At 38.0% G+C, this 27,940-nt stretch overlaps 1 protein-coding gene across 1 annotated transcript; it reads left to right on the top strand.

Moving 5' to 3' along the window:
* ubald1a (UBA-like domain containing 1a) lies at positions 1-27,940 on the top strand. The gene is made up of 3 exons (XM_028477154.1): positions 1-285; positions 705-764; positions 25,935-27,940. Exons 1-3 carry the CDS (start codon positions 178-180, stop codon positions 26,256-26,258), a joined length of 492 nt encoding a protein of 163 aa, XP_028332955.1. The 5' UTR covers positions 1-177; the 3' UTR covers positions 26,259-27,940.

Below are 27,940 nucleotides of genomic sequence, written 5' to 3'. Positions count from 1 at the left end.
CTTCCCACTACCGCTCCTACAGTAAATATTTGTGTTTGCCCGACCGGCTGTAATGGTGGACGACTGAGGACGACGGACTACGAGCAGAGAAGGAGACGAGCTTAGGAAACACGGTCGACAGTCTGCTTCAGAGCCAGCCGCCGTAGAGAAGGACACCGGGCTTCGTTGGCGTGAAAAATGGATGAACTCAAACACCAAGTCATGATTAACCAGTTCGTCCTGACGGCGGGTTGTGCGGCGGACCAGGCGAAGCAGCTCCTGCAGGCGGCACACTGGCAGTTTGAGGTACGGCTTCCTGTCCGCCTCATACACACCTCACACCCGAACCGAGCCTCGGTGTTGGATCTCCATGACCCACATTTGGCTCGCTAAAAAAACAAAACACACAAAAGACAAGTTTGGGCAGCAATTTTAATTAAACAGTTATCCATTTTTAATCAATGAAACTAGTGAAACAACAGTGCTGGGGAACAAGTCGTACAGATAACGGACGGACCTCAGTGTAGATTAATTACTATAATCCCACACATGACGGCATCGTGCTATTACGCAATAAAGCTGAGTGACCACTGTGTGTTATTATGACCAACTATAGCCAGCATTAGTCTGTTTATTATCTACCCACTCTGTGTTCTGTATTGTTTACATCTCACACACTTCAGCGTTTAAATTAACCTCATTGTGTTTTCTCTGTTTCCATTCAGACCGCCCTCAGTGCCTTTTTCCAAGAAACAAATATCCCATACGGTCATCATCATCAAATGGTGAGTCTGGGTTAGAGATCGGTCGATGGTTATATATTTATTTACAGTCCTATATGTGTATTTTATTACCTTCCCTCTATGGGGCTCCTTTAAGACAAACCCGGGTGTTTTTGGGGTGTGATAAGGTCTTGTAATCGGCCCTTATAGGCCACCAGAAATGATGTGGTACTAACAATAACAAAGCACATGTCGGCCATGTTGTGAGCTTCCAGAAATAAACACACAGGCAGGCATGCAGCAGCAGTCACTGTTTGAGAGGGAGGGAGGGAGGGTGTGTGTGTGAGTGTGTGTGTGTATTATCAATGCTAAACTGCAATATAAATACAGCCCTGCATTCATGCATGTGTTTATTTATTTATTTCTAGTGAGATGCATGAATAAAAAGGCAGAACACTCTTAGTTCAGGAGTAGGAAAGGATATGTCTGCATTGCATTTGGATACATAAGTAGGACTTTCAAGAATAGAAACATCAGATATAAACAATATTATTGGTGGTAATATACAGGGTCCCCACGGTCATGAAATTCCTGGAAAAGTTATGGAATTTGAAAAAACGAGTTTCCAGTCTTGAAAAGTCATGGAATAATTTCACTGTTTTGGAAAAGATTTGGAAATATAGCCCCCTTTTTTTTAGAAAGTGTCTATTGATACATAAATGTATCAATAGCCCCGGGGACTATGGGTACGTTTTCCGGACCTTTTCTACATAAGTGTAATGTCTGTGTTTTCACCGTGTCAGGAAGGCTAAGTGGTCTAAGGCGCCTGACTGAAGGAGTCTTCCTTCCGCTGCATTGGTGCAAATCCTGCTTTTGTCATATATATTTTTTCATTCTAACATATTTATCACGGCAAATTCCACCTTTAAAAATACATATATGAAGAAAAAATTTTTTTAGGATATTTCCTGGGTTAGGGCTAAAATAAAAGGGTTAGCGGGGTAGCTAAAAATAAATATGAGCTCAAATAAAACTGACGGAACTTTAAGTCACCTATCACGTCACCTAAACTGGCCAATGAGGGGCAGACCGGCAGTCTATTGATACGTCTCCGTATCAATAGCCATGGCCTTTATGTTAATGTTTAAAATTCAACCATTGCTATTACTATGGGACATTCAACAAGTCTCTTTAACCTTAACACCTTGTGTTGTACGTTGCTTTTAATAAATGTGTCTGCAAATTGAAATTGTAATCGTATAATCTTATAACTAAACATGGTAGCACTTAGTTGTTGTTTAATGTTACATTCAATAGCTGATGTATCGTTATTCTAAAAAAAAAAAGGCAAAATGGGTGTCAAAGGCATTTGCGTCATTGTACGATGTTATGATAGATAAGTAATAGACACAACTTGCATTCCCTGTGTCACATTTTTGCTACTAACCGTGGCACACTGTCAGATTTCTGTTACACTAGTACAATCTAAAGGCCCGCTCATATTTACGCTCTAATGATCTTCAATAGATCTTAGCGGTTGATGGGAATTTGGTAAAATATTTCGAAAAACTTTTGGAAACTCATTGTGGAAAAAAGTGTGGGAAACATGAATAAAACCCTGCAGGTTATTATTATTATTATTATTATTTTTGCACGGAAACAAGGTCTCTTGTCATTTACATTTTAACAGTAGGACCCTGCCCATTTTTAAACTCTTTCTTCCCCCTTTCAACCCACAAACTGAAATAGAAAAAAAAAGAAAAACAACAAACAGCGGAAAAAGTAATTAGAAATAATAATACATTTTTTAAAAAAAGCAGCAAAAATCCAGCCATAAGATAGGGAAACTGCCACCAAACAAAGGTGGCATAAAGAGATAAGGCTGCTTAGAGATATAGTTAGCAAACAACTTTCAAATCAAACTGAAATATTTAGTATAGAAAGTATTTCTTGGCAGCGGCATTCACTGTAAATGTATGTTTCTCTATTATCAGCATCATACATATAGTGGTTAGAAACAGGACATGCAATGGATGAATTTTATAGCATATTGACTAGAGCTGAGTGAAAAAATAGCTTTAATTAAAATTTTCCTATATCAATTCGATTTTTTTACTCCACTGGTGTTAGCAAAGTCAACTACTGCACCTGCTTAGTGCGAAAGTGCATTCAATTCAGTGCAAACATGGCAGAGGAAGATCCGTTGGGTAAGACGCCCTAACTTAAGTCAGATGTTTGGAACCATCTCGATAATATCCAAGTAAAATTTGAAAGATCAATACTGAATCAAAATCGAATCGTGATTAATCGTTTCAAAACCTATTTAATGGAAAACGAATCGATTCAGGACATTGGCCATGATACCCAGCTTTAATATTGACAGCTGCAGCCAAAAGAGAGTAGTGGGTTTTTGTTAGCCACACACATCTTAGCTTCTGACAACAGCTGAATGGATCTGTCTATTTGGGCTTCCACTGATTGAGTAACACATATGATCCAAGAACAGTTTGAGATCACAAGTTCTTCTTTCTAAGGCCCTGTCCACACATGGCTAGAGATTTTTATAAACTGATATCTACCTTCCTCCATTTTAAAAAAAAGGAGTGTGATCTACCCTCATCAGCCAAATAGTACAGGGTACAGGCAACTTTTTTAACCACTCTAACCGGTGATCCCATTATTGTGGCCGGTCCCTCTATATGAGGACAGATCAACTCCATCAATAAAGGGGTGACCGGGACATGCGGAAGTTTTCACGCCACTCATTCAGGATGATGACTTTGTTCTCAAAGTTGTTTAACCAGCTGGAAGTGCATCCAAGTGTGATTCAAAATTACCAACGGCGTCTTTGACGAGCAGCATGCCGTCGAGGTGGAGGGAGGTTTATTTAATGTCCAGTTGTGCCGACTGCAGCGACTCCTTTGCTCCTCAAGGAGAAACAGTAGTTGGACTCCTACCAACTGCCCGACATAAACAGGAGCGCAAATATGACGTTGATTCATTAGATGTTGCAGACAGTGACGTTTGGAAACTTAAAACTCGGGTTATCTATGTCCACACTCAAATGCAAAACCGGAGTTTTCTCAAATCTTCACTTTGGTTGCAGTTTTCCAAAAGCCCCATTTTTTTCATGACCTAATCCTGCGTTTTTGTGTGGATGACAGGCCAAACCGTAGGAAAAAAATGAGTTTTAGCAGATACCCGGCAACTGGACAAGGCCTAATACCTTGATCATTAATCATTAATATTACTAGCTTCTAGATGAAATATCTCATTTGAATTTAGACTTTAAACATTCCTGTTTGGTGTGCCACCTCCCTGCCATGGATGGGTGAAGCAAGCCATCAGAATGCAGCACAGCATCTACAAATCTCATCACTGTGATTTTTCAAAATGGTGCATTATCCCAACTTCATATTCAAACCTCAGCCACGTGTGTTGTGCAGCATGCATAGCACAGTGTGGGCGGTTCTATAGTGTGAGTGCCAATAGTACTACAGTAGGGCAGCATGTCCAGGCTTCCTGCAGCTTATCAGGCCTCAGTGCTTGTTGGGACACGGATCTAATCCACTTTGCTCTCACTCCCTCACCCGAGCTGCCTCTTTTCGGGTTTAACAACACAGAGCAGTAATTGTGTTGTAAAGACTAGTGTTGCATCAATAGTTACTGTTACTACTCAAAATACACTCGCCCCAGAGAACAGGATATTGGCCTCGTGCCTTACCCCGGCCTGAACCCTGTGACACTGTCAGTGCCCAATCCTTTCACGGGCCTGATCCTTTCGACACATGCGCATAGACTACGTCACTTCCTTTTACTTTATTCATTTCATTTATTTGGTTTTTTGGAGCAGGGACAAAAAGACAAAAGGAATAAAAAAAAACTCATTGTGTACAAGGAAACTCCAACAGAGAAAAACAATCAGATAGGTTCAAAATAATAGATCCGATCCATGTACACTTACATTTGTAATAATGTCTGCTCAAAAGGGAGTGGGAAGAAGAAAGGCTTGTTTAATCTCAACCCTGTTTCTTAATCAACATGTTTCATCATTTTGCTTCCGTCTGTTTGGACTTCTAGAAATACATAAGTACTAAACTCCTAGGACGTGATACGTTGATAGTACACATGTAAATATGAATTTAATTGTTAATTAAAAACAAATATATATATATAAAGACAATATATACAAAAACGAATCAAAACACAATACACAACACTAGCTGTTTCTATTATAGATTTTTGCAAAATAAAAGCGATATCTTTAAATGCCGACAAAGTATAATTGCGCTTTAATGTTTTCATTTAAGGTTGTTTTGGGCAGGAGCCTCATAACTCCCGTGAAATCTTGTCCTGCGAGACTTCGTTGCAGGCAAATATGCGCGAAGAACCTCCTTATTAAACTCTGTATTCCTTTGTTGTTGTGGCAGTAAGCATTTTTAAGTATAATGCTAAGAAATGTCCCGGTCTCCTCTTCTGTGTACATGTACCGCGCCATGTTTTCTCAGAGAGAAGTGGTCATGTGACCAGGTACGTCACGTCCTGTGACAGGTATTTGCGGAAAAAGTGTTTCCATAGCGCTTTTGCGACACATTTCAATATCGAAACGTCTGAAATTCCTCCTCATGAAAGCGTCAAACCTTTTTTGCGGTATTTGAGTGTTTTTTTTCCATTACCAGTTTTTATTGCGCTATTTAGATTTGCCGCATTTCCAAGGATAATGGCAACCCAGCGATTGACGACCAAACAGAAATTAAAATAAAAGAAACTAATTTGGGTGTTTCTCAATTAAATAGTACTGAAAGTAAAAGTTACTTTCACCCAGGGTTGGGGTCAATCATGATTTTCATTACAATTATGATGTAATTGTAATTTTAAAATCTGTTGCTGTCATAATCATAATTAAATTGTATTTGACTTTGTAATTGCCATGAAAATGTTATAGAAATTGATAATTAGAATTTAACACAAAACTGGGGAACCATGTTACAGTTCTATGTACAGCTCTACACATATGTAGTTAACACTTATTAAAATAAGTTTCATATCAAGCTTTCCCACATTTTACCATTTGAAAAATTGAAATCTAGGGGTATACTGACACACAAAAAAGGTGCAGATGCTCACAGCAAAAATATTAAAACCTATATTTTCATTGATTAGGAAGCTTAATAGGATAGGAAAGAAATCAGATGATAGATATTTGCTTTTATTGTTTTTTTACAGCTGATTTAGGACCTATTATCATAAGAGATGCTAACACAAGAGGAAGGTTAACTTTTATTTGGTTATTTATGTCAGGCTCAGTAACTGTGATTAATTGTAATTGAACTTGAGTAATTGAGAACGCATATGTCATTGACTTTCTGAGATGTGAGACAATATTTTGGGAAAGTACTTGTAATCCGTTACTTTCACTTCTGCAAATTAGTTTCAAATGTGAATGTGGAACACCGGAATGGAAACACTCTTTGGTTTAAAATCTGTTTAGTTTATACATATACTGTATATAGTCTTAAACAGCAGTCAGTTGTTTCAGCTTGTAAGCAATGTCTGCCCTGGGTGAGTTTTTCAGTGCTTTGCAAATAAATGATTTGTTGGTTTGGAGTCGGTGGTTTATAATTTGTATCAAGTATGAGAAGTGGATTTTTAGCAGAGTTTGTTTTTCCACAAGCAGGTTTAGTCTTGTTTAACACTGGGGCTTGTGTCATTCCCCCTAATTCATTTTTTTTTCTGGGAGTCCTGCACTTAAAGGAATTTTAATTACAGTCTCTATTAAAAGATCATTCATATACAGTATCATACTAAAGGTTTAGTTAGTTGGTTGCTTCGTCTTTTAAAGTCCATGGAGAGAAGCGAGTAATAGGAAAAACCTGGTCACTGGTGAGACACGGTCATCCAGCTCACCTCAGGCGCATGTTGTGACTTGATGACTTTCCTTTACCTAAACTGATGGGCACTTCTCTAATGGATTTCCTTCTTTAAATCTCTTTAATGTCTTCCCAGGCTTGTCCTCCTCTAACTCCAGTCACTCCTTTATTAACTTGTGTTGCACAGCGTGATATCTGTCGCGTCTTGCATGTACACAGTGTAGGCAACTGTTGGATTTGGATCAGTGATCTTGATCACGGTACCACGATCATTCACACTTTAAAGTCTCGTAAAATCAAGATGAAATGACCAATCCGGATGAAACTCCGTGGAATCGACCCGACGTAAAAGGAAGATAGATGCTCCAAACCTTCTGATAACGCTCCGTATTCCTTTGTTGTTTCATGTCTAGTCTGCAATAATTGCATAAAAAGCTAAATATCGGCCGATCCGATACAGCTGATCAGATTGGTGGAAAACCTAATTTTTAACGTACACACATTGAAGCTAAAAACAGTACAAACTGCTCAGTGTTTGTGAGTATGTCTAGTCTAGTTCGGTGCAGCTTTGCTCTTTGCACCCACACATATTGCCAGCTCAAACATACAACATCAAATCCCTGGAGGATGCAATCCATGCCTCCAACCAATAAAAACATTCAGATCAAAAATGGGTGAACTTTAACTTCAAAATAGGATAATTCCCTTTTCCAGCTTCCTGCTGTCACTTAACAACTTTTATCAGAAGCACAACTTCAAATTATTCACTGTAATGTTCACGTTTTCTAGGATCATAGTCACCTTATCAGTGTCTTCTCAATGTTTTTATTCATGTGCTAATTGCTTTAGGTGTTCAAGGCTTATTTTAATTTTTCTTTCCAAAACAAAAGCTCAACAATTAAGATGATTAATTTATTTATCTAAATCTATAATGTTAGCACTTAGCAGCTAAAAACTGAACACTTCCCCAGTGTACATTTGAAAGGGAATCTCTGTGGTTGCTACAGTATGGAAAGCTAATGCTGCCATTTCAGTTCATCTGTGCGCTAGAATTTACTGTTGACAAAAATGAAACCAAGCTGGCACCACCTGTTGTGATCAGACAAAACAAACGGTGTAGCGTCTCCGTGACTCACCCTCATCTGGTATCAGTGATCCCTGCATACATAAAACATAGCACAGACTGCTACCTAGAAGTTGGGTAGATGGATCTAGTTCTAAATGTAGGATAAAGCTTGTGTCATAACAACATTACCAAATCAGATAGAATTTATGTATCATCAAAGCCTTTTGATTTGTCCCAACATTGCAATAATGCCACATTTATTAGAAGTAGAAGTAGCCAAGCAATGTAATTATTTATATAGAGATGATCTTATTTTGAAAGGTTCATAACCAAGTATGATTACTAACTATTAGAGGGTCCCCGCAGATCCCTAAAAATTGTTAAAAGGCATTAAATTCATGAATATAAAAAAAGACCTTAATTGTCCAACGAAGATTTTTCTTTTTCTTTTTTGTATTTTTGTTGTTTCATAGATTTCTGGATATTTTGTAGTCATCTTGTGTGTTTTGAGTGATTTTGATTATTTTAGTCTTGGTATTTTGTGTGTGTATTTTACTATCTTTTTGTGTGTAATTGATTTTCCAGTTGTGTTTACTGTGAAGTCAGTCATAAATTTTAATTCAAATGGCATTAAAAAGTCTTAAATTTAGTTTGACTGAAGGATTCCTGTATTAATCATTATTTCAATCATGTCAAACACATAGATGACTGCTATAACGGCGCCCTCAGTTTAGTCACTATATAGGTAGCTTTATTTCAAGTGAGTGTAATTAGCATTTGAAAGCACACCCAGCTTTAATTAGCTTTTATTAGTTAACAAGTCTTTCTGCTCTTAAATAAGAATGAAAAAAATCAAAAGGATTGAGGGTTTGTGTTCTTCAATCAAATGCTCTTCTCTGTTTCCGTTTCTGCTGCTGCTGCTCGGAGCAGTCATGGTTTTAAAGCTGCTGGACACAGGGTGGCTCATTGTGTGCTGGCGTTGAACAGTGAGCTCACTCTAACGTTGGGGTTTCCATGTTAAATCGTTCACCACGTGGGGGACACGCGGTGCAAAGGAGTGAATTAGTCTGCCTTTGACTGCGGATGAGGAAGTAACACAGCTGGGTGACTTCCGTTGACTGTCTAAGAACATGTGATTGCGTCATGTGATGAAGCTTGGAGCTGTGTGTGTGTGCGTGTGCGTCACAGAGTTGCAGTTTTGGTAAAAATCTCCCTCAAAGAACACATTTCATTTCTTTATCTCTTTTTCTAGATTTCTTTAATTTCCTTTAAAAAAAAAACACAAGTGACTGCTTTTGCTGCATTTGTGTTTAGCAATAAAAAGCATTTTAAAGCCCCATTTCCCCCACTTTGTGTAGTTTAAATTGCCTCAATAAAAGCTGCAAGCGTCAATCAACCTCCAAACGTTCCCTTACATAACCCATGTTGTTGTTTGATGTTCAACAGTTTCCTTGTTCGATTAAAGGCCATGTTGTTATACGTTTGTGATCATCATTAGTCACTGACCTCACAGGTAAAGTTACTGGAGCTAGGATTTATGAAGGGCAATGTTCAACTGATATTAATAAGGAGAAGTGGAACACCTACTGGATATATATATAAAAGTGGGTGTGAGGCTTTTTCCTGGCAGTGTGATCACCCAGGGGGAAGAAAGGATGTAATTGCATGTGTTGAGCATTTTTGGGAAGTACGAACACTCACTTTTTGTGTGGGGGGCAGGCTTGAATGGGAGGAATCATTTGTAAATCATCACTTTCTAAGACTTATTTTTTGGTCACTAAAAATATTTTTTTTTGTATTTTGAAAGGACTAAGCTAGTTATTCAAGAACTCTTGGGAGAATTCAATGGAAAAATTACGTGTTTGTGGTGTGAACACAAACAAAGTCTAGAGCAGATCAATCAGGCGAATTCTAGAGCGATTGTTTCTGCCAGTCTCAGAGCGTTTCCAATTGAAACCTACAGCGATTAGGAACGCTGTGAATGTAACCGCAACTAAAAACAGAATGTATATCGGAGATGACGTAGAGTACACAGCATTGTGGGTGGTCAGGACAATCAGCAACGGTGCAAAACAGGGCTTTAAAACTGTAGGTGTCCCGATCCGATATTGATGAGCCAGTAAATGAATATCGGATTTTATCGGACTGCATCTAAAATCACCGATATAAACTATTTTGATAAAATTTTCCGCTCCAACACTTCTATCCATAGGTGACTGTGGTTCACACTCCAACAACGTAACTTACTGTTGCTGACTATTGTTCTCTGTTTGAGTAACATCACTTGATCAAGTCTTTTCTAACATTCCACACTACAAAATAAGTCATACAAGTATGTATGATTTGTGGTGATATTGTATCGGATCAATATCGGTATCAGCCAATACTCAAGGCTGCAATATCGGTATCATATCGGAAGTGAAAAAGTTGTATCAGAACATCCCTATTTAAAACCACCAATAACAAGGCAACTTGTTGCTGCTCCATTTTTGAATGGCCACGTTTACATGAGAGCTTTAATTCCCTTTAATTCAGAATAAAAGTTAAGTCCTCTTTAAACTGACCTTGTAAACACTTACTTCAGAAAGAAAATGGCCATTTCGAATTAAACTTAAATCCGAATTAAGTGGCTGGTTTATTCTGATTCCCGTAATCTATCTCCATTTCTTGCTCAGCTGACGAAAGTGAAAGTGTGTTATTGTCGAGGTGCTGCTTTGAAACTACAATCAAAATGAAAGTGGTCGTCTTCTATCTTGAAGCCGAAAAGAAAAGGGTTTGTTGTGTTTTTCCCGATAGACGTGAATACGTCCCGTTCGCCCCTTGTCCAATCAGAACCTTTCTCAACCCCCAGACCTAAAATGGATTTGAATAAAGCCGAACAACCCTCTTTTCCATGTAAACCTCAATTTGGAATTACTATTTCCATGTAAACATCAAGCAGAATAATTAATTCAGAATTGAAAAACATGGCTAATGTTGTGAAAAAACAAACAGAGAAGGCAGAGGTTTCTGCGCACTCCTAAGCACTCGCTTTGACCCATAGATGAAAGCCTCTTCTTCTGGTCTGCCTAGAGAAGTCTCTACTTCAGTAATGGCGCCCTCGAGTGGTTAGCTCATGCAACTACAACAGAGGCTGTTTGGTGCGGATCAGAAGTTGCGCTCTTAACACAAACCGAGCCAAACCAAGGTGAAAAAATGATCACCTGTCCTCCGCCCATTCAGAGTCCACTACTAAGCGCGGTGTGAATGCACCCTAAAATAAGGCTAACAGCAAGGCCATGCCAGTTATCTGGGTTGAAAATGCTATAACTCCATCAACAATAAACTGCTTTATTTCTCTGCCATGATTAAAACAAGGTGTTCTTTCTTTATACAGACATTATTTATAGAAGAACATTGAAGAAATGTGTATTTTTTAAACTTTGAGGTAAACACACCAAATTTGCCAAGGAATCAAGGATTATGGCGTCATCCGTGTCTGTTGATCTCTCTTCCCTTTAATTATTTGAAATAAAAACTGGAAGTGTGTGTGTGTAGCAGTGTGCCTCACCACTCTGTCAAAAAGTAAACCACATCTAAAGGGGCTCGGCCTGCACTCTGCATGTTCCAGCATGTTGATCCGCATGTTTCCAAGTAGAGTTGTTCCCAGAACCCTAACCACACACACACACACACGCGCAACACAAACGCACACATATGCAGGCCCTTAGTGGACAGTGCTGAAGAGTTAAAGAGTTTAGCATTTTCTTAGCTGATCTTTGTTTTAAGGTGAACTACAGTATGTCACAGCAGTTTTGAGGGGAAATGGTGAGAGAAAAAAGAAACGATTGCTGACTTGGACAGAAAATAGGAGAACTAGGACTGGGAAGGGATGTGGTCTGTTTAACCAAGTGCAGACATTGCAGTGAACTCAACAATGGCCAACAGACTAACAATAAGCGTTGAGTGGTGGACTTCTATCTAGAACAGGGAGTGTGATCCACGGATGGGATCAGGCTGACTCTGGAACTTACTGGGCCAAAGGTCATCAGGCAGAAACTGCTCAACAAAGACACTCTTTTAAGACACACATCACACATTTCATTGTGCAATAGCAAACTGCTTGCAGCTATTAAGATAATCCAATGTCAGCTACTGTCAAATAAACATGGGGATGGTAAAAACAACCTGGCAAAGGATAATACGTCAATACATTACTTTTAGTTTAGTTTATTTACAAACATTTTCATCACTCCTTTTTGTTCAAGATGATGTATGTGTGTCATAAATAGAAGTTTTTGTTGTTGGTTTGAAATCACATGGCTGTGAACTTGGATGTCATCAACATTTTCCTTTAAAAGTGCCTGGTCTGTTTAGAGACCTAAACATTGGAGTCAGGCTAGCAGTCACAGGCCATGAATGTAAACAAGCTGTGGATGTGCCAATATGAAAATAGTGACCAACGTCCCTTTAAGCATATGTACTGATTATGTTTCGTAGGCCACATTCCCTCTGTGTGTGTGTGCGTGTGTGCGTGTGTGCGTGTGTGTGTGTGCGTGTGTGCGTGTGTGTGTGTGTGTGTGTGGGCGTGTGCGTGCGTGTGTGAAACCCAATCCAACTCGGTCACTGATAAACACATCTGGTGCTTGCAATCATCCCACATGGATTCTCATTGGCTCACTCCTTTGAGCCACAGTTTTGTGTGTGTGTGAGTTTTCAAACACTGACAAACATTAACAGTGTATGGTTGAGCTTTCAGGAGCTGATGTCACGGGTCACGGTAGAGGAAGGCACATTGGGTGCCACCTGTCCACTTCCTTTATTTAGGTTGTGAAAGAAACACCTCGTGGTGACGACACTTTGCCTACTGCACAAAACACTGAATGCTGGTGAGCTGTGATGAATAAATACAACAAAGAGTTGCCCGTCTGGTTTTTGTTTATGTGATTGTACTCATGCAGTTACGCACCCTCATGCCAAACCCTCAGACATGCTTGTAAAACAATAGTCTTCCCTCTACATCTTGGACAGGATGTTGGCAAGGCTGTGTTTCTTACTCTTTGCTTTTTTGTTGACTGATTGTTCAGGGTCATGAATGTAAAAGGCTTTTCAGTGCTTTAAACTTCACCTTGTCAGTATGGAAATCAGGCTACTGTTTGAGTTGGGTCACATTTGGATTCAGGCCATGTTTACACAACAATGTTTTCAAGTGGAAACGCAAACGTTTTGTTGCGTTTTGGCTATAGAGAGGACGTTTTCGAAAACGCTCCCCTCTCTGTCGCCGTGTAAATGTAAATGTTCATATAAATTGCATAAATGACTCATTCTTGACTCGTTGTGTTGCTGTGTGTGTCACATATGTACAGAGCAGCTCTCTGTGCTGTGTCTGATTAAAGCTAACCACTGAGGCGCTGCGACCGCAATGAACCAAGACGCAACAAAACATTTGTGCTTTTACGAGAAAACGTTACACAACAATTTTTTCAAGTGAATACGCAAAAGTTTTGTTGTGTTTTTGCTGTCTATTAACACAGCAACCGCGTTTTTGGTGCTTGGAAATTGAACTTGAGGAACACTGTTCATGTTACTTCACCATCACTTGGATCAGCAGAGACGTGTTTCATACCTGCACCAGATTCTGACGATAATCACAGTGCTGTACTCCTACTGAGAGCTTTAAATTACTCGAACCTGGGTTAGCTCTTAATTTCTATCTTTTTAACACGGTCTGGCTGAGTTCGACTCTGGTGTTGTGTGCACGGTAAATGAACGGCTAGGAGATGTATTGTGATTAGCGCGAGAAAGACGCACAAATCTATGCTGAGGCGGAGAATAGATGGTGTTAAAAAAAATGCATAAACGACTCGTTCTCGACTCGTTGTGGAGCTGTGCATGTGCTGTCACATATGTAGAGAGAGCACGTCTCTGAGGTGTTTGTGTTACAGCAGTGTTACCACATTCTTTACAGCATGAGTAAACCCCTACGTAAAAATGACGATATACGATTTTAATTTAAGAATAATAAGAATAATATTAAATACTTGTATGATATTTGTACTGTGATTGTGAAAGTAAAAATAAAAAAGACATATCTCGATATAGGCAATATTGTCATTTTCTATATTGCAAAAAAGAAAACTCTATATATCTTGAATCTCAATATATTTCCCAGCTCTAGTCTGTGCAGGTGCTTATTTTGGCATCGTTTTGAAAATGTTGCCGTGGGAATGCAGAACTTTTAGTAAACAAAAACAAAAACAGAAGCAAAAAGTTGTCATGTAAACAGGGCCTTTTAGATACAATGTGCTCTTTTGGTGCTGTTTTTTTTTTTGCATTTTCTATCTCTGCTTTCCCCAAATTACTAAAATAAAATAAATACCTGTGTGAAAGTCCTGTGTCAAAAAGATTGGTTTTCTGTTTAAAGAAACATTTATTGTAAATTGTACAGGAGGAGATGCTGTTTTAATTAATGTGGATCTTATTTCAGCATATGAAAACATAATTTTACTTCTACCTGCATTCAGACACTCTTTAAACTCATTTGCCCTTTCAGTTTCCTTCCGTCTTTCTCGCCACTCGTTACATTTTGTTTCACTGAAAGCTCCACCCTCTGCATCTTTTGCCTTTTTTTTTAGATTAAGCTGCTTCTTCTCCACATGAAAATTGTCTTTTGTATGACTCAGAACTTAGGTTTCACTTTATTTCCGTCTCAAAAATTTCCATAGCCAAAAAAGCAACTGAATCAGTCCGTTCATGTCAGTGAATTGCCGTTGACTCATGGGCAGTTTGTTTATTTGGCATAGTTTTGGTTTTGTGTCGTCTGTTGAGGTTACACATTCAGAAAGCTTGTTGTGGCTAACTTTTCTATTTCCCTTCCTGTACCTTGAACATGACATCTGTTCTTGTTATTGGCTGTTCGAGTAGACATTAGAAATCCTTCAGTTCTTGCATTTGAACTTGTCAGAGATTTCTGTTCATCCTGCCTTGTCGTAACAAAATCTCGTCTTCTTGTAGTGTAAATATCTGCAGTGGAAACTGACCTGTGTGGTTACTGTTGCCTGGTTTCAACACTATTTTTCATAGGAGTTAAAAACAAACAAAATAAAGGAGGGACAATTTCACAGTGCATGTAAACTCCTACAAATGTGCACTCGTTTAAATGAACCCCAGGCTAGTCTAGACCTGAAGCTACTGGGAGAGCATCTGCCCACGAAATCTGTGACTAACGCACATCTTTAACTCACTTTTCTATTTTTTTCACTATTTTAACTTGTAAAAAGGTTTTTACAGCACATTTGGTTAAAGGATAGACACTTTTGGTCTTTTTTAACACCACTAATGGTTCCGTGTAGTTAGTGAGCTTTAGTTAAGAGCTGAGATGTACGTAAAATGGACAAATAGGACTGGATATTGCCAGGTGCCTTGCAATACGATATATCCTGATAATTTTTGCCCATGATAACGATATTATCACAATGCAGCGATTTTGCGATAATCAATATATCACGAAATTTATCTACTGCACTGAATCCATTTCACAGGAATTACAAAACATTGTCAATCAGTTTATACTGCACAGTGGCTCTTCTCAACACAAACTGGCCACAACTAGTCACATGTCCTTGTGTTATGTTTAAGTCTTTAAGGGAAGACTGATACAAAATAATGCTTCACCAAAATATTGTTCATGATGTTTGTGTAAATTAATTTTAAATCATTAAAAACATAGTGAATGCAGAAAATAGTCATTTCAGTGCTGGTCACTGTAATTGTAATTGAATATGAGTCATTGAAAACGTAATTGTAATTGACCCCAATTAATCTAGTCACCAATGAGCTCCATCTAAAATCTGATTACATTTCCAGGATTCAAACTCACAAAGATACATACATACAGTATGACAGATGTAGTTATTACTGAGTAAAGTTAAATACTGTTGCACGTGACAAACATTTTTGCTTTCAATTAACTAACATCTTCAAATGTTTATTTACACTGAAACATTGTGACCAATTTAAGTATTGCAGATTTGGTGTATGTTATATTATGCTATGATGAAAATATATTTTTAAAAATGCAAGGTGGATTTTCGTAAAATTTGACATAATTGTTACATTTTACAAATGTCACATGTTATATAATTAGTTAAAAGTTGTTTGTTAGTAGCTAGTAAAATAGAAAAATGATCATTTTCTATAAAATATCATGAAAATTCCAGCGTGCGTGTGTGGAATGGTCTGTGTTAGCTGTTGGAAGGGGTTAGCCCTCGTGTTTCTCTACGTCCCACGTGTCTCACACATCTCCCAGTTCAGCTCACTGCAAGAACTGACACACAATGTGTGAAATGTACACAACAAGTCATAGTGAGAACGCAGTAGCAAGGTGAGAGAGAGAAGTAAATCATGGTGTAGTGGTTGGTAAACACTCATAGAGTGAAGCACTTGGACCTTTCTCTGCGTTTGTGTGAGCTTGCATGTTCTCTCTGTGTGTTTTCTTCTACAATCATACAACACGTACATTAGGCCAGGGCTCTCACCAGCAATATTTCACAGCATAAAAACGCACGAGCGAGCGCTGCTGGCAGGGTAAATTTAGAAATGTATATCTCTGAGGGCCAAAATTAGTTAAATAAAGCTAAAGTTGGTTTTGTCAATCTTTGTTACTGCCTTACTTTTAGGGGTGTGCCATCTAAGGGACCTCACGATTCGATTTTGATTCAGGGTGCTACAATATGATTAATCAACGATTATTATGATATTAACAATTATCACAATTTGTTATGCATCTTTTTTTCTTTTCCTCATACTTTTAAACAAGGTATACGTGTCGGTATCCATTCATTAAAGTAACCAAACAATTGTATCACTATTGTCTTTTTTTTTTCAAATTGAAATCACCAAATCCAACAGAAATCATACAACAAAATAAATAAATATAATTAAAAAGAACTAAAATATTAGCTTGTTCAGCTAATTCAATCTGATCTAACACAAAAGCGTGTTCAGTAAAAATAAAGGCTTCCAAACCAAACTTAAATGAGCACCATAAATCACACAAGAAACTAAACATTTTGCTGTGCACAATCAAAGCAGCTTTAATAAAACCTACAACATCAGCTCTTATTTTAAATAAAATGTGGATGGATTAAAATAACACAATGAATTATTAATGGCAGGGACTGTAAGTGCTGAGACAATCGTGCAGCTGTAAGAAAAGGAGCTGGTGGTCAACATGCTTCCATTCAGTGCGTTCTCCTGTGCAGTTACACAGCAGTCCGTGTTTCGAGACGGGTCAGGTTGGGTGGGTGGCAGACATGAACGTGTCTGGAGGTATGTTAAACGTAGCCATGACCCCCGAGACTATAGATACATTTCTGGAGCTTTTTTACATAAGCTGGATAGTCGAGTGGTCTAAGGCGCTGCACTCACCACTAACATGGGTTCAAATCCCACAATCGACCTTTTTTTTTTTTAAATTTATTTTAACATATGTAACATGGCAAATTCCGACTTTAAAAATACATTTCCGACAAAAATAAACATTTTAGGGTTAGGGTTAGTGGCAAGTTGGGCGCGGGGCGGTGCCTTTGCCGCCGGGCTCTTCCAGGCTGCGGTATGTTTGAGCATCCACGTACAGCGGAGTCTGGACTGTCCACACTACTCGGAGCTTAAATACATGGACGGTTACGTTACATAAGCAGAGGATGCATTGAGGGCAGCTAAAGGGCTGCAGGGGTCCTCAGGTAAAGATGGGAACTAAACATAGAGGGCGCCATTGCTTTGTAGGGGAGAAAAATTACAACACCAGAGGCCCACTAGCGCTCAACAGCACTAGCAAGAGCCCTGTTAGGTGACTTGATTTGTATAAGTGTGTCAGAGTGAGTACGTTGTGGATGTATTTGTTTTTCTAAAGCTGTTGTGATTTGAATGTATTTGAATGTATTTGTATTAGTTGCACAATGGTAACAGTTATGTACTGTATAGTGTTTCTATGTTTTGGATTAAAAATGGAGTCGTTGTTTTTTTGTTTGTTATTATTATTATTACTATTATTATTATTATCAAAAACTTAGAATTGCTTTTACTTTTAAGCATTATACTTTAAAATGATTATGAACAACAAAGGAAAACAGAGTGTTGTAAGGAGGTTCTGAGTGTTCATTTTTCTGCAGCAAAGTCTCTCGTGACGATATTTCACAGGAGTAACGAGGCTCCAGCCCAAAACAACGTTCAATGGAAACACGTTCACATTTAGAAATATTGCTTCTATTTTGCAAAAATCTGTAATGGAAACCGCTAATAATTGAGCACACTGATGACGTAAAGCAGTTTCGAAGCCATCCAGGATTACGGGGTCTCCCTCCATCCTTGGTGCCATGTTTAAAGTGAAAGCAGTCAGTCAGCCCTGCCCTTACTAGTCTCAGCAACCACACAGAATGACAGGGTCTCCGTAAACCACAGTCTGTCCTGCCTCAGCCCCATCCCGTCCACCGGAGATATGCACGGCTTTCTCATAACAACCGTGCCCATGGCAACCCTTCTCTGTTGGCCGTGTTTTGAACACAAACTGCTTCTTGCCGTCTGCTACTCCCTCGTCTCTCCATCTGTATATCCTCAACAAATGACTGCACCTTTGTGCTGCAACACTAGTGCTGTCATATCTGCTGCAACTTGCATTTAAAAACACTTTCAACCTAATGAAAGCAATCATTAACGCCCTCATCAAATATTTTAATGGATTAGTTCATGTTTTTTTCCTCTTCTTCACTTTGATTTCTTTATTTGTTTTTGAATGGAGCTTTTGTCTTTGTAAAAGCCCCACAGAGGAGATTACAGAGGTAGGAAATTCACCTTGTCACCGTGACCTCAGTCCACATCAGCAGACCCCTCCTTTATCCTTTAGACCACCTTCAACTAATTAACCGTCTAAACATGGGACTACTTATATCAGTGTTTGTCAAATGGGGGTACGCGATGGCACTACAGGGGGTACTTGAGAGAGAGAGTAGAAAATCAACAAATAAATTATCAGTCTTAGTCCCACCCCAAGCATGATATAACTGGTAATGATGAAAATACATCTATTCAGGAGCCACTAAATGAGTGTTTTTTAACCTTGGGGTCGCAACCCCAAGTGGGGCCGTCTGAAATCTCTGAAAAATTGTAATGGGTTTTTGACATTTTTAAATTATTCTTTTTTTTTTTTTTTCAAAATAAAACACATGATCTTAAACAGACTTCTGTACTTTCACTTTGTGTATCTAGTTAAACAAAAAAAATGCAATATATATATATATATATATATATGTGTATCTGAGTTCAAACATAATCAAAAACAAAAAAGTATATATATTATTTGGTGTTGGTCAAGATCCAAAAAAGTTTGGGAACCACTGCTCTAAATACTGTTTATTTCCACTTATTTACAAAACAAGATTCTTTAAAAATATGTGTTTATCACTCGTTCATTCCATCATTGTGATCTATAGTTGTTTTTAAATAGTTTTCTAAGCAAAATGCTGTAGTCGGACAAAGGGGGTACATGGATTCAGAAATAAAAGAACAGGGGTCCTTGAGAACCACTGCTTTCTTTCCTTCTGTAGCTCACAGGACTGTTTTCTTTTATTTTGTGTGACAATAGCCCAAACACAGAAGTTACACTAACACCTGCATGTGTGTTTATGTGTGTTAATAATGTGTACAACACAACGTTTATCCTTGAGAACCTTGTTTTGAAGCAGCTTTAGTTCATTCCTTTCTGTCTTTTTTTATGACGTTTGATACGTGACCTCCAATTTACCAAATATCTTCATGGATTAGCAGCAGTACAAATCTTTTTTTTAAAAAAAGCATCCTTCAATAATGTTCTTAGCTAGGCCTGGGCAATATACAGTATGCAAATTCAAGATACATCAAGATTTATATTTTGGCAATATAATAAAATTACAATATTGCATACTGTATAACGATATGTTTTTATTTTATAGACTTTTTTATCTTAAGAAAGAAAATGTTTTCAATTACTAAGGTTCAATTACAATTAATGACAATTACTAAGCCTGAAATTTGAAAAAAAACAAATGAAAGTTAACCTTCCTCTTGTGTTAGCTTTCTGTTAGCATGTCCTATGCTAACGGTCCTGAATCAGCTGTAAAATACACTAAAAACAAATATCATCTTATTTCTTTTCTATCTATTGGTTATCCTCATCAATGAAAATATAGTTTTTTTATGTAGTAAGATGTGTGAAAGCTTGATATGAAACAGTGTTAGCTACATATGTGTAGAACTGTACATAGAACTGTAACATGTAACAGTTTTGATAAATTATAATTAACAAATTTATAGAATTTTCATGGCAATTACAATTACAAAGTCAATTGTCTAAACTCAATTACAATTTCATTACTATTACAACAGCAACAGATTTCTAAAATTCCACCTCTATTTACACCATAATTGTAATAAATTATCAATTACGTGATTACAATTATAGTTGACCGTGACCTGAACCTGTGGTTTGCTCTATAAACTATAAAATCTGAGAGATCAATTACACATGTAAAATCAGAACAAACTTCATCTCACTCGCTCATCACTTGTCCGACAGCCAATAGGATTTGTTGCCCAGTCTCTGTAGTCGCTGCAGTGTGTCTGTCTTTGTGTCTGTGTCTGTTTCTGTCTGTGTCTCTGCGTCAGAGCAGATAGAGTTAATCTGCTGCTAGGCTGCTTAATGCACAGAAAGAGAAAACACACAGTGACCTGCCTCCTAAGTCAAACTGTGCTGCAGCTTCTAATCTGTGTCGTGTGTGCACTGACACTTTTCACCTCTGATGCCAACTTCTCCCACAAGCTCTTCTTTGGATTTGTCTTGGTTGTATCCAATTTAGGTAATGATTAAACCAGAGATAGGCAACTTTTATCACAGCGTGACCACACAAATGTGACTGTCAGGTCCGAGGGCCACGTTATCAAACATTTTAGATTAGTTACCAATGTGATCAGCATGTACACAAGAACAAGGGTTTGTATGTTTTTCTGTGTTGTATATTTTTCTATTTGTTTTCTGTGTTTGTTGTTGTGTTTTGGCAGTCAATTTGCATATTTTTCTTATTGTGTGTGGTTTTGGAGTCGAGTTGAGTTTTTTTGCGTGATTTTGTATTGTAGGAGTCATTTTTGATGTTGTTTTGTATACTTTTCTTTTGTATCTTTGTAGTCATCTTTTGTGTTTTTGGCCTAGATTTTGTGTATTTTTCAGTCATTTTGTGTTTTTTTGAGAGTAAGGCAAGGCAAATGTATTTGTATAGCGCATTTCATACACAAGGCACCTCAATGTGCTTTACTTGATCAAAAAGTGCAACAGAAAACATTCAACAGCTTAAAATCTATAAGAACATTAAAGTCAGCAACAAAAAAAGAAACATTTAAAATCATCAGTAAAAACATTTAAAATCATCAACAAACTTATTACATCAACATGACCAAAAAGTCATTTTTTGCATTTTTTGTGGGGCCACACAAAATTAGACGCCCCCGGACTACCAGTTGCCTATGTCCTGGAATACCAGGGTTGGGGTCAATTACTTCTTAAATTATCCAAGTTGAATTACCACTCAATAATTACGGTGACCAGCATTTTATCCAATACAATTCAAATTATTTTCCCCTTAAAGTCAATTACTATTACATTCTCAATTACTCCAGTTGAAATACAATTTATAACAATTACTAAGCGTGAAATAAATAAAAACTTTAGCTTTCTGTTAGCATCTGTTATCATAACAGGTCAGTTTTTTTACCCATGTCTTAAATCAGGGCTGGAGTCAATTATAATTGTAATCGCGTAATTGACTATTATTTACAATTATGGTGTAATTATAATTGCAATTGTAATTTAAAAAAACTGTTGCTGGTGTAATCATAATGCTGATGCATGCTAGCAGAAAGCTAACACAAGAGGAAGATGAACTTTTGTTAGGTTTATTATTTCAGTTTCAGTAATTGTGATTAGTTATAATTTGACTTCAGTAATTGAGAACGTAATTGTAATCAACTTTCAGAGGATAAAAAATAATTTGAATTTAATTGTAATTGGAAAAAATTATGGTCATTGTAATTGAAAACATAATTGTAACTGAAAAATGTAACTGACCTCAATAATAATGTGTGTTTTTTTTTTGTATTAATGAGTAAATTTGACCAAAATGTCGGTGGAGATGAGCAGAGAGTTCATCTGTCAGCGCTTTGCTCCTAGAATCTCATTTTTCTACCTGATCATCACACAAACTCTTCCACATGGAGGCCAACAGAGGTCACCTCAGCATTCCATGGTGTCTTTTTACAACAGGAAGTCACCACAGAGAGACATGAGTCAGCGTTTGTATCAGCGCGCTCACCTTTCACATTAGATCTTAGAACCTCCGGCCCAGCCTGGCACCGCACAGCACTACAGCAGCCTGCAGGAACAGCACTTTTTAGAGGGCATGTGTGTTTACTGGGGGTGTAACGATATCTAAACCTCACGGTTTGGCATAATCACCTCTTCTACGATAGTTATTGCGATGTTGTAGTAAAGCTTACGGTTTTACAGGAAGCCACACAGTTTACAGCAATGCTAACAATGGCCACTGTTCCATGATGTTTTTTCATTCGGAATTTGTTATTCCGAATTAATGTCGAATTGAGGTTTACATGGGAAATTTGGCTTTATTTGATTCTGCTTTAGGTCTGGGGATAGGGAAGGGTTCTGATTGGACAGGGGGCGAACGTGAAGTATTCACGCCTTTTGGGAAAAACACACAATAAATCTTTTCTTTCCAGCTACCACATAGAAGGCCTCATGTGAACTCTTTTCACTTTATTTTGATTGTAGTTTTGAATGCAGCAGCTGGACAATAACAAAATGTTTCACTTTGGTCCGCTGAGCAGGAGATGGAGATAGGAACTAATCAAAGGGTAAATAAAGCCCAGTAAAACGCTGGAAAACAATAACCAGGAATAAATATTTGCTCCCCGATAAAGACAGTAGCTCTAACAACAGGTACAATGATAAACTTGGTGATATTACAGCCTGTGTATGCAGTACGGGGCCACATTTACTCCGTCTCCAGGTTTTAGTATCACCCGTCCGATGAAGCCTGTTCTGTTTGCCGATGTCCGTGTGTGTAATAAGTCCATGTGACCATGTGAATGTCTGCGTGTTATGCTTCAGTCCATCTGCTCTTTTTGTTATTATCATGTTGTCTAAGGCTTAAACAAAATAGTCTGGGCTCTAGTCCAGGCCGCCATCTTGAGTTATGTTGTCACCAGCACGTCATCGCGACTGGCCAATCATGCGCAGAATGACCGTAATTAAACGTGGCCTATGACAAGAATGATGACCATTGAAAAATTACGCTGTCTTTATTTTGACAGTATTTTTTGTCATACTGTCTCGTAACAATAAATTAAATAATAATGTAAAAAAAAAAGAATTGAAAAAGCAAACATAAGTACACATTTTTACATATAAATCTAAAACTCTTTTGATTCTTGAATATTTCTGTATTATGTTTTTACATTTGTATTATTATTATTGTCATTGTTAATTTTACCTTATTTTATTTTTTCTACTGTAATGTGTGCACTTGTATTATTTAATCTTTATTCTTTAAGTCTTTTACTTAAATTATGTACGTTTCTTTCTTTCTTTAGTGTTTATTCTTTTCATTTATAATATTTATTTAGCCTCTGTGACATCAGTAATTTCCCTCTTGGATAAATAAAGTACTTTTGATTCTGATTTAGATTTGTAGATGAATTAACATGATTTTTGTGTAAACGATGTTGACATCCCAGACGTTAGAAAACGGTGCATTTTCTAATGTAAAAGCTGCTTTTCTACATGATGTAAGGTTCCCATGTAGTGGTGAGCTATAATGTGAGACCTTAATCCAGGGTAAAGTGACCTGATATGAACTCAGTTTGTTCATTTCCTTGTCGTTTGCTCGCTGATACTGTAGGTGTTTTGGTACTTTAATGCCCTCTGTTGCCTTCTTTGTTTGATTTCTTATTTTTTGATGGAAAGCCTAAACCTTGGTGGATTTCTCGGGGCTGTTATTGTTTTTCTTGGTCACTTTCGGAACAGAGCGAGGTCATGAAGTGTTGGTGGAGCTTTGTTGTTTTGAAACAGCTACACATGTTTGGTTTAAACTGTCATGTTGCCCTTTCACATGAGTAGTGTAGCAGAACACAGAGGCTTGGTGTTTGTTCTGCATTCAGCCAATAATCCAGTTCATCCTGGATGTTCAACCTACAGGCATGAAAGGGGAAGTGTCATGAAACAAAGATGTGATGTCATCATTAAGATCCTAAACGGGAAGCACATTGTAGCCTGAATTTCCTTTAATTTTAATAGTAGTTACACAGACCTCCGCTGTTGTCTGGAAGGAATTTAAACATCAGGTTTTTGTAGAAATTAATAGATTTAGAAAAGCAGGAAATACCAATTTCTCCACAGTTAAGACTCATTAAAAAACAAACTTGGTACAGTCACAAGATTCAAAGTACTTTTGATCTTAAAGGTCAATGAAATTTACAACTGATATTTTTGTTTTAACCTCAAAATATTTAGCAAAGAAGAAACTCATCTCAACACTTAAATATGCGGGGGTTAGTCACTCTAAAGCTGTTCATTCTGTCCCATTGTCAGCCTTTGTTTTCTTTTGTTTTTTTTAAACGAGCTAACTTGAGCAACACTTCTGTCTTTTCTTTGAACTTTAAAATAATAACAGATCAAAATAACAGACGTCTAAAAATAGTGGTGTTGCACTACAGAAAACTGTGTGTTGGTAACTCATGATGTGAAAAGTGAGTTTGCTGATAATGATACAGTGCTTCAGACAGCAGAAATGTTAACAACTAAAACTAGAATATTTACATTCACATTAATTTTTTCAAGGAAGTGCATACAGAAACCATTATTCATTCACACCAGTCACTCACCTTAGACACAGCTGCCCTGGGGCATACTGACAGAAGCTTACCATGAACATGAACTTAGTATTAGCATTAGCTTAGCATTAATATTAACCTAGTATTAGCATTTGCCTAGCATTATCATTGGCCTAGCAATAGCATTAGCACTAGCCTAGCATTAACCTAGCGTTAATGTTATCTTAGCAATGCATTAGCCTAGCATTAGCACTAACCTAACATTAGCCTAGCATTAGCATTATTCTTGTATTAGCATTATTCTTGCATTAGCATTATTATTGCATTAGCAGGAACCTAGTATTAGTGTAGCAATGGCATTAGCCTAGCATTAACACTAACCTAACATTAGCCTAGCATTAGCATTATTCTAGCATTAGCATTCACCTAGCATTAGCATTAACCTAGCAATAGCATTAACAGGAACCTAGCATTAACCTAACATTATCACTAGCCTAGCTTTAGCATTAGCCTAGCATTAACACTAACCTAGCATTAGCATTGGCATAACATTAACCTAACATTAGCTAAGCATTAACCTAACAATAACTTAGCATTAACATCATCCTAATATTAGCATAGCATTAACCTAGCACTGGATTTGCTTTAACCTAGCACTGGATTAGCATTTGCCAAGCATTATAATTTGCCTAGCTTTAGCATTGACCTAGCATAACTTAGCATTAACATTAGCCTAGCAATAAAATTAGCCTAGCCAAATAACTGTGAAATAATGCAGAAGATATGGTAAAAATTGTTGAAATAGGTTGAAGGATCTAAAACAATCTAATTAAAGTTTAAGAAAAAGGTTGAAAAAGATTGAAAACGTGTAAATGGGTTGAAGGTTTTAGCTGAAAGTGAACGTAGAGATGCACGTTTTAAAGGTTGAATTATTAATATTAGTTGTAGAATGACTGAACAGCTCAAGTTTAAAGTTGAAGGTATAAAATGTTAAAAATGGCTGAAGTTGATGAAGAAATGATTGGAAACATTTTAGAACAAAAAGTTGAATAATTTAAAAAAACGTGAACAGCAGAGATGTGATTAATTTAATACTTTAATACTTACCTGTTGGTAATTGGTTGAAAATTGTTGGAGTAGTTTGAGAACACAGAAGAATAATAATAATATAATAGAATGATTAAGTACTAATGACAATAGTGAGGACGTCTCACAATGACCGTTTAAAGATGATGCATTTATTTAGAAAACACTGATTTAAAAAGGTTTTTTACTAAATAGTTGCAGAAAGTGGATCTACAAACCATGTGTTGATAACTTCTGATCTTTCAAATTCTTGTGTAATAGTTTTTCTCGTAGAATAACAGTCTATTGTCTTCCTCACAGATGTGCACCCCCGCCAACACGCCGGCCACGCCCCCCAACTTCCCCGACGCGTTGACCATGTTCTCCAGGCTGAAGGCGTCCGAGAGCTTCAACAGCGGCAGCAGCTCCAGCCCCATGGCTGCAGCCATGGCAACCTCCCCCCCGCCCCCCCAGGTCGGCGGCTGGGGGATCACACCAAACGTACCCAATGTGCCGCAGCCCCACCAGGGACTCTGGACTCAGGGGCAGGCGCACTCGCAGCCCTGCCCCGCCTGGCCCACGGGAGTCAACGCCCATGCGGGCGCCGAGCAGAAAGCCAGCGTTGCCATGGAGGCGGAGAGATGAAGGGCCCCTCCCACTTTCACCTGAGAGAGGGAGGGAGGATGGGGCAATGGGGGGAGGGTGGGAGTCAATTGGAGGCTAGAAACCAGTTTGGGTCTTTTCCACATAACTTTCCATGACAACATGGAAAGAGACGGAAAAATCTACGCAAAACCAAGAAAAACTCAATGGACGATTTAAGAAGAGGAGAAAAAAACCAATGCAGAAAAATAGAAAAAAAGATACGCACACACATAGTAATAAGAGAGCGATGGAAAGTTTTGTTAGTTTTTCTAAAGTAAATCATATTGAACTAAGAAAAAATTTTAAAAAAGAAATGAAAAAATTTTTTTTGTCACGCCCAAGGATGGTCGCGAGGCCATAGACTGGAGTTCTGGAGTCGGCCATTTGCTTTTCTTCTTGTTTCCGTGAGGCATTCACACACCAATCATTACGCACTCAGTGTGGACGTCACTTTGTAATAACACATGTACGTACAGACACACACACACACTAGTGTTTTAGAGAAAACACCTGAATACCGTCATCCCCATCATCAGTGGGGGGACTTTCTTACCTCACTCGGTCGTCACCTGACTTTCATCCAATCAGGGATTCTTCTTAAACCATTTTTTTGCCGCAGACGGACGTGTTTTAAAGCTTAAAGTTTTCCCTCTGAGGCAGGAGTCGCCCTCGGTTTTTAACGCATCGGATCAAACGCTGCTGATTCAAACCTGGACTCCGCTGTACGCCTTCTATTCTGGGGATTTATTTATTCCTCCTAACGTTTATATGATGCTGATTGTTCAGGTTTTTGTTTTTTTTTGTTTTTTCATTTGTTCAGAGGGTAAAGGAAGTGGCTTTGAGAGTGGGTGGAGCTTCAGGTTGATTTGTATTTTTGTTTATTTTTTTGTTGTGAGATTGAATCAAAAGCAGCTGGAGATGATTTGGAAAAAACACAACTTTCTTTTCTGCCTTTGTAAAGAGAATAGCCTGGTGTGCATGACGTGTTGATAACATGTAAAAATCCTTTTGTAGCAAAGCATGTGGGAGGAGTTCCAGGAGGACGGAGATGCAATGGAAGTCTCACTGTAAGGGAAACATTGGAGCGTGGGTTGGATACGGGATGAAAGGATGAAAGACGGGTTCATGGAGACACTGCAGAGAACTCTATGTGCTTGTGTTCCCTCTGGAACTGGACTGTGGAGCAGCTTTTGCAAGTTTTAGGTTTTTAATCAGGACCAGGTGTGGGTCCTTTGATCCTGCTGAAGGACAGTTCAGGGAAATCCCTGATTCACGGCAATATTTGAAATGCAGGGTCCGCCCCTTTTTATGCTTCTTTTTTTTTTTTTTAACACCGATTGACGAAAAACACAATACTAAGACATGTTTTTAATAGCGAGGCTCTTTTTGTTTCTAAAGGATTTAAAAGTTGAATAGGAGAAATTATAAATAGAATAATGACAAAAATAACAAAGTTGCTTTTCATTTGGTTAGATTAATGTTCGAGTGGATCCTTCCTCCGCGCTTCACAATTTGTTTGGTTCAATTGGGGCGTGTCAGTGGGCTTGTTCTTCAATGGTTTCTCATGTATGTTTCCCCCACTTGTATGACTGTATGAGACCATTCCCACAATATTTGTGGACTACCTGATAATTAACTTATCATTTTTGTGAACCTGAATAAATATTGTATGTCAACCTACA

This window comes from Gouania willdenowi, chromosome 19 (assembly GCF_900634775.1).
Source record: "Gouania willdenowi chromosome 19, fGouWil2.1, whole genome shotgun sequence".
Classification (NCBI taxonomy): Eukaryota; Metazoa; Chordata; class Actinopteri; order Blenniiformes; family Gobiesocidae; genus Gouania; species Gouania willdenowi.
Note: the sequence above shows the minus strand (reverse complement) of the source record. Positions and strands in the feature narration are given on the sequence as shown.

Coding starts and splice junctions, on each gene's coding strand:
- ubald1a (XM_028477154.1), top strand. CDS start 178: ATGGATGAACTCAAACACCAAGTCATGATTAACCAGTTCGTCCTGACG. Junction 286..704: donor CGGCACACTGGCAGTTTGAG/GTACGGCTTCCT, acceptor GTTTCCATTCAG/ACCGCCCTCAGTGCCTTTTT. Junction 765..25,934: donor ACGGTCATCATCATCAAATG/GTGAGTCTGGGT, acceptor TCTTCCTCACAG/ATGTGCACCCCCGCCAACAC.